This window comes from Glycine max, chromosome 14, assembly GCF_000004515.6.
Source record: "Glycine max cultivar Williams 82 chromosome 14, Glycine_max_v4.0, whole genome shotgun sequence".
NCBI lineage: Eukaryota > Viridiplantae > Streptophyta > Magnoliopsida > Fabales > Fabaceae > Glycine > Glycine max.
In genome coordinates this window covers 4229773-4237395 of record NC_038250.2, presented here as the reverse complement: position 1 = coordinate 4237395, position 7623 = coordinate 4229773, and the positions used below count along the sequence as shown (strand labels likewise).

The following is a 7623-nucleotide window of genomic DNA, read 5'->3' as shown; positions in this document are numbered from 1 at the left end:
CGTGCTTTGTTCTTCTTCTTCTTCTTCTTCTTCAACCGAAAATAAAAATAAAAAATTCCCGCTAACACAGAAGCTTCTTCCTCAATCTTCTTCTTCTTCCTTCTCGTACTTCCCTGTTAAATTTCCGCACTCTCAACTTCATTTTCTTAAACCACAGTAAAATGGAAAGCCAAAGCCAAAGGCAGAAGAAGTAAGAATGGAAGCAAGTAACGAAAGACGAGTGCTACCTCGCAGAAAGCCTCTCTCCGATCGCACCAACACTTCTTCTCCCTCCGCTGTTCCCCTCAAACCTCTCAAAACCAAAACCCCTTCTTCCGCACCCGCTAAATGCACCGCCACCAATCTCGATAGTGCCCCAAACCCTACCTCTCCTTCTCCATCGCTCAAAACCCCCTCTCCCTCTCTCCACGGTAATTATTCATTCCAGCTTAGCAATACTTCAATTTTAATATAGCATATTTAATTGCTCTGTTTAGTTACTGCCTATAATTATCGTTTTTTCTTCTTCTTTCCTTCAGAGATTGTTGATGTTGAAGCTTCCGAGCCTATCACAGTCGTGTACAGCCGAAGACGTTCTTCAAACAAAAGAAAGAAGGATAAAGGGAAGACTGTGGCTGTTCCTTTCACTACCACGCCCAATTTCAAGATCTCTCATACTTGGTAATTACTACTAATTCCCTTCTCTTTTGCCTAGTGGAAGTTGTGTTGAGTTTAAGAAACAATGATTGAGGGAGAATAGGAGGAGTGATTTTCGAATTTCTGTGATTGGGTAATTAAATGCTAAACATTGTGATAGAGTGGATTTTAAGAGAAATGCTAGTAGCACACTCTTTTAAACACATTGTTTATTATTATTTGCTGAAATTTATTGGAAATTATAAAATTGTGAGACCTACTTCTCATTTAATGAATTTTACTTCTACTAAATTTTAAGTAATAGTAGAGTTTATTAGATAGTGTGTTGCTACTTAAACATTTCACAGTTCTTCAAAGGAGTTTGCTAAAGTATTTGTGGACTTTGCTGTTTGGATTGGCTATATATGTATGAATGCATGGAAAAGTCTTGGTCTTGTGAAGCTTTCCTGAATAGGTTACTGATTCAGAGTTATCCCTTTTTGTTTCACTTTTTTTTTAGTCGGTCCTGCTTTGCTGTTACAATGCTTTATACCCTTAACATTTTATGTTTCATTCGATTCTGTGTTGGTATCTATGTTATAGTTGGATAGATCCATTATATCTCTTGTCTTGATTTACAGAATTGGATTTGATTTTTGCTTTTTATTGTCTCTTTCCTGGAAGTTCTACCATATAATTATTGTTGTGTATGATTTTGTGATGAAAAAACAGCGATACAGAGGATGAGTTTGAAGGTGTGAACCTACCCAAGGCCAAGGCAATGACAGTTCCTCGTACAAAGGTATATTAATTTACTATTGTGTTCCCGAGTTTCTGTGGTTTTATTAGGGAACTCAAACCCCTTGACTGTAGGGATATTGAATTGGTTATTCAGCAGGAACTTGTTCTTGTTAAAAATATTGCAATGAGCATTTTCCGAGGATTGTTTATTTACTGTTTAAGATGAGTATTCCTGCCTTTTTAGTGGGTATGTCAATCTCTGGCATGAGTAATCTTATGTCTGTCATCTATACTTCAAACAATTTTATGCCAACCTCCCTTGATATCTCTACATAGACAATTTTATAATGTCTATGAAATTTACTCACATCTAAAATATAATGGGTATTTTCACTATATGTGTATTTGAATTTGTGTGAAGGGTGAATCCTGATGCAATGGTAAGATTGCCACCTGGTGATCCGGTCACGGGTTATATAGCCTCAGATACAACGTATTCATTCATTGGGATGTACTGGGAACCTTTTTCACTGGACCACCATTTTTATAGCATTTGGAGTAGTTTTATTGTGGGTACAATGGAAGTTGATCACATTTCAATCGCAGATAGTTGTTGTGACTCCCAACTATTTAGATTTCCTTTGCCATCACACTGTACTCATTGTCCTAATAAAATCTTTGAAATAGTTGTTGGGTGGAAGTAGAATATATAATTTTCTGGTACTTTCTAGCTCATACACTTCTTTTTCCTCCTGCACATGACATTTTCTTTTGGCAGGGGGCTTGCTTACGGGCTATAGATTCTGCATACTTCTTGTTTCTTAGTTTTATGTTCAATCATGCAAAATAAATATTTTGCTAGTGTCTGATGCATATTTTCTGAATTTTCAGAAACAGCGTGCTTTGTCATCTGAAAAAGATGAGTTCAAGGATCACCAGCTGCAAGAATTTATACAAAAACAGAAAGCTTACTTTAAAGAGATTGATGAATTTGAACTGGAGGTTGAATCTGGTGATGAGTTGGATTAGGTGGAAGAGATGTAATATAACTGTAAATAGCAGCTTGAAATTTCTGTTTTTGTAGGCTGTATAGTTGAGATATCGTAATTTTCATGAGATGAAGTAACTAGCTCGCAGCCATCTCTGACTATATATTGTAATATTCTAGTGGGAACAATCGAAGTTAAAATTGTTGTGCCTAACACTGTAACACATTAATTGTCCTTAGAATTTTTTCTCTTATTTCTCTTGTAAATTTCTTCTCAAAGTTATAATTCATTTAATTTGTGATTTTAATGCCTGCTTTGTTTTAGGCTGATGATTCTTTAAAATCCTTACCGGGCAAATGCAAAGAGATACAAATTTTCTGGATAGATAGCTAGATATTGTCGTTCATTTGATGCTATAAGTCTGCTGGTTATGTTGATTGTCGTTCATTTGTCACAAAGTCATGTGCATATATGGTGTACATATAAAACTACGTAGTTCATTGATGATAAACCAGGTTGCTTGACGGTTCGAGGATCAAATTATTCGACATAACTTTGGAGGAGGGAAATAAAATTTATATTAAAAACATATTATACATCATCACTTGCTAACGTTTAATTGACTTTCCCACAATTGATTCTGATCTGGCCCTGGCTTCCTGTAAGAGGCTTGATGTTGCTCATTTTGAGCATGCCCTTGGCAAAGTCTTCAAAGAATGCAGCAGCATTGGTAGCATATTTTCTTACCAGATTGTCAGTAGAACTGCCATTGAACAGCTCCTGATCGGAATGGAGAAGGGCCTTCTTACTCACCAAATTCTGAAAGTATAGATTATCAAAATGGATTGGAGTTTGGTGGTCAAGGGGTTCGAGTGTTTTATCATTTCCACTTCTGGGGCACTTGCTCTGCAGGAACTTTCGGTAAGAGGGATCAACGTTGGAATCATTGTAGATGTGTGCTCGGAAATTTTTGCATTCAGCCAGGCCAATTGTATGTGCCCCTGTTATTGAAAAGATGCTGTTAGGTAGTTGAAGCACTTTGTGAATATGGGAAGCCAAAATTCAATTAGGATCCTCTTATTTCTTTAGTACGACAGTTTTTTTACAAAGGCAGAGGAAAACACAATTCAGTGCAGGAAATGGAAGGTATTATTATTTATTCTCCAGAAAAAAATGAAATGACCAAATTCACTAAAATATTTTTCCTAGCACAACTTTTGAACAACAAAGTGGTAATTTCTTTTGGCAATATATAGGTTGAGCAAAACTCAAACTGACGAGTGATGGTTTTAGATAATAGATAGATAGGAATAGGACACCACTCTTAATCATGACAATAACCGCGAAAAGATTTTATTTTTTTTACAGGTAATAGTCTCCAATAACTCACTCAATCATCTAGTTAGATTCCCTTGATAAAAGGATTGTTTTGTTACTCACTCAACAACCAAGACTTAAGAGTACTAGAATCCGTTGACTTGTAGAAACAAATAAAGACACCTAGATCAATACGATGGGATATTTGATAATGAATGAATAGAGTGAAAAAGAGATAACATGAGATGAACTCAAATAAAATGAGATCAAATGCCCTTGATTATTTATATTTTATGTTTAGGAAGAAATTTTTATCACATTATTTAAGAAGTAAACTAAACGGAATAATAAGAAAAGTAATAAATAATTAATCGGTTCAAATTTCATACCTCAATGGAAAGCAGATGAGTAAACAATGAGTTTTTGTTGGATTGCATGAAATAAAATAATTAAAAGTGAAAAGTGAGTTTTTAATTATAGATATGTTCAAAAAAATTATAATAATTATGTAAGTTTTAATTTTTTAAAAATGAAAAGTAAAAAATATTTTAGTATTTTTCTTAAAAGTGAAAAGAATTAGTTTATGGAAAAAGCTCTGGAAAGGCCGAATCACAAATTTACTTTCTTTAAGCTCAATGAAACGGACTATTTATCAATTTTTATTTAATTTCAGCCACCTTATTTTTAATAATTGAAAAATTGACGAATAATATTTATCATTTTTTTGTCATTGCATTTATTAATTTTTTTAATATCACTTCTATTCATTTAGTTAAAATGAAAAGAAAGAACAATTTCCTCAATTTTTTTATTATGAGTTCATCTCTGGCAAATTCTATTTAATAGGGATTATTTAGTCAAATAATTAAATTACTAATGCAACAAACTGCACATGTCATCGTAATAAGTGGTGAATCCAAGACCTTAAGTTAGTGGCTACAAATTATAAAAAATAAAATTAGAAGGTTCAATTATATAAATATAGATAAAATAAAATACAAAAATATAAAAATTTATTTACAAATTTGATAAATTTTAAAAAATGAGGAGGTGCAAGTGCACTCCCTCAAATGAACCTAGATCCCCTCAATCCGCCATTGATCACAATCACTACACATATAAAATCACAACTTTAATTTGGAAGCCAAACGTGTTAAAAAACATTTATTTTAACTTATTTTTGTGGAAGTCTTCTCTTTTTGGAAAGCATTTGTTTTAACTGATTCAAGACATCTCATAAATTGTTATAGCACCTGAAAGAGCCACCAAATCTGTAACTGAGAGGCCTTGATTAGCAAAATTGTTTATCAGAGCAGTTAGACTGAGGAAAGGCCCAGGAATGCTATTATTAGCATCACTTCTGCTTGCTGTAGTAGAATCTCTTCTCCCCAACCCCACTTCCCAAGAAGGTCCTCCTAACTGAAAATGTTTTACACAAAAAGATATATAGTAAGTGCTATTAATTCAAGGGCCATAATAATTGATAACTTTGACTGGGATAGAAATAGAATCTCAGAATATTAGTATAGTATTATTACATAAACTACAGAATCTCTAGCTGACAAAGCAAGAATATCAGCACATGACACTACTCTGGGGCATTCTTTCTCCACACTGGCCTTAATATCATTAATCACGTTGAACCCTCTAGCTGATTGGTTGTTAGCTGCTGCTGTTTGCTCCCCAATGAAGTTGCTTGTATCATCCAACAGTATAGATGCATCACAACCCTGAAATATCACTATCTTAGGAAAGCAACTTGGAGGAATTTATTAGATAGTTTCAGACCACTACATGTTTATAGTTTCAATCAATTTCTAGGTGACATGCATTCAATTTTTTGTTTAATTTTAAAAAAACTAATAACACTTAACACTTAATTACGTGTCATGTGAAGATTATTTGGATCATAATGAGCCAGACAATGTAATAGTTTCTCGCAACTTGCAACCTATACAAAAAAGGTTACATGATGTAAACATAAAATGTATGTCATATTAATTCAACTACATTATTAATTATATACTCACGTTTACAAAGCAGTCATGGAAATGCAATCGGAGTAAGGAAGCGCCCATGCGTGGTTCTTTCTGAATGGCTTTGGCCACTCCTTTCTTCACTATAGGCAACAAGTTTGGGCAGGTGCATGAGTAAAAGTCTGCACATAGTTCAGCCCCAGAAGCTGTAGTTGCACCGACGAGAACAAGCAAGAGGAAGTAGTAAGAAGCCATTGGAGCTTTCGTATTGAAGACATACCCAATCATTTGAGCTATCTCTTATACAGGGTTGGACTAAATTATTATTATTTTTTAAAATAAGCAAACATGTGTATTTATGTATGAGGCACAAAATATGCCAAGAGTCATTTACAATGATATACACCATATCCCCTGTATTATTACCAATGAGATTGTGGCCGAGCAAATGATTTATTTTCAAATAAGTTTCACAGTCTCTACCATGTATTGGGAAAAAAAATGTTCAGTGAGAAATCTTGTGAGTTTTTCAAAACTTGTGCCATTGAACAGGGTTTAGAGGAAATTATATATGAAAACTATTGAAACAATTGAGAGATAAAAGTGGTTAAGAACTTAGTTAGACTTTTTAATCCTATTTATCAAAATTAGTAAATAAATAATTTAATTTCAAACATTCTCATGATAAAGCAATTGTTGATATTGTTCCGGTATATAAAAAATAATCTTATATTACTTGAAAATTGAGGCTAAATGTAGTTTATAAACGCTGATTTTCCTTGAGTCACTGAGAGTCTGAGACATCTTTTATTGACATAACATTCTTGATTATCGGTTTCCTCTCTTTAGAAAATGTGAGTGAACATCTGTTCTGGAGATTTCAAATCTAAACACGCACCATGCATGAGTGTCTTTTAGATCGTAGTTGTTGTTTAATTTTCCTACTGATAAAAAAATCTAAACACACACCTAGCTAATCTACTTTTAACCAAATCAATAATTTACGGGTACAATTATTGCCTCGTGGCAGTGACAATTTTTAGCAGTTTCGTTATTCCAAAAGTGAGTATCATAATTGTTTCGCCTCTTCTGTGCATGAATTGCTCCTGTGGGGCTCAATCACTGTTGTTTTGTGGGAGGAGTAGTACCCCCGTGATAGGGTTCCTATGCTGTGACAATGAGACTGGAAAACCTTCAAAATTATTTTACAAAAAATACATGTAAAAATATACCTTGTTGTTTTTATTTTTTATATTGATTTTTTTTTTCTTATTTTGATTCTTGTAAATTCAATTTTTAATTTTAATCCATGTTTTTCCAATTTTAATTCCTATAAGTTTTTGTTTTTATATTTTGTCCTTGTAATTAAGTTTATACTTTTTAAATTTAATCCCTTTAAGATTCCAATTTTTTTATTTATAATCTTCATAAGCTCATGTTTACTGGAATCAAAATTAGAAATATGCAAACTTGCAAAGACTAAAAAAGAACAAAATATCTTACATAAACTAAAATTTAAAAAAATACAAATTTACTATACTAAAAATAGACAAATTTCTTTACAAGAATCAAAACTAGAAAAATACAAACTTATATAAAAAAAAGCATATTTAAGCTCTTTATATATAATAAATTTACATAAATTAATATTTATTAAAATGTGTCATCAATATAAATTTTTTTTACATATTATCATTTAATTAGAAATTATCATATTATGATGTATAATAATTTTATTAACTTTTATAATAATTATTGTTATTTTTTATGTTATTGTGATTCATCTTTTTTATATGGTCATGTACAAAAAGGCATCACAATAATAGTTTCTAATTATTTTATATTATGGAAATGTTTAGTTTGATTTTACATGACAATTATTGATTGGAAAGATGAACCACAGTATCAATATTAAAAAAAAAAAAAAAAAGTCAAGTAATGAGCTAAATTAGCTGTCCAGCTGAATTGCGGAAATTTGTTGCGAT

At 32.3% G+C, this 7623-nt stretch overlaps 2 protein-coding genes across 2 annotated transcripts; one reads left to right on the top strand and one right to left on the bottom strand.

Moving 5' to 3' along the window:
* LOC100306076 (uncharacterized) lies at window positions 1-2637 on the top strand. The gene is given in 4 exon segments (NM_001250230.2): window positions 1-410; window positions 519-660; window positions 1348-1417; window positions 2248-2637. Coding segments are annotated over 4 exon segments (564 nt in total). The 5' UTR covers window positions 1-196; the 3' UTR covers window positions 2386-2637.
* A 185-nt stretch (window positions 2638-2822) lies between these two features.
* LOC100793973 (peroxidase P7) lies at window positions 2823-6004 on the bottom strand. Its single transcript, XM_003545600.4, has 4 exons — window positions 5693-6004; window positions 5201-5392; window positions 4916-5081; window positions 2823-3346 (listed from the first exon to the last, which is right to left on the bottom strand). Exons 1-4 carry the CDS (start codon window positions 5924-5926, stop codon window positions 2961-2963), a joined length of 978 nt encoding a protein of 325 aa, XP_003545648.1. The 5' UTR covers window positions 5927-6004; the 3' UTR covers window positions 2823-2960.
* Between the last annotated feature and the right edge of the window lie 1619 nt (window positions 6005-7623).

Excerpts from the sequence above, each read along its gene's own strand:
- LOC100793973 (XM_003545600.4), bottom strand. The coding sequence starts at position 5,926 with ATGATTGGGTATGTCTTCAATACGAAAGCTCCAATGGCTTCTTACTAC. Across the intron at positions 5,393-5,692 it reads TCCATGACTGCTTTGTAAAC|GGTTGTGATGCATCTATACT; the intron begins GTGAGTATATAA and ends GTGATATTTCAG. Across the intron at positions 5,082-5,200 it reads CTAGAGATTCTGTAGTTTAT|TTAGGAGGACCTTCTTGGGA; the intron begins GTAATAATACTA and ends AAACATTTTCAG.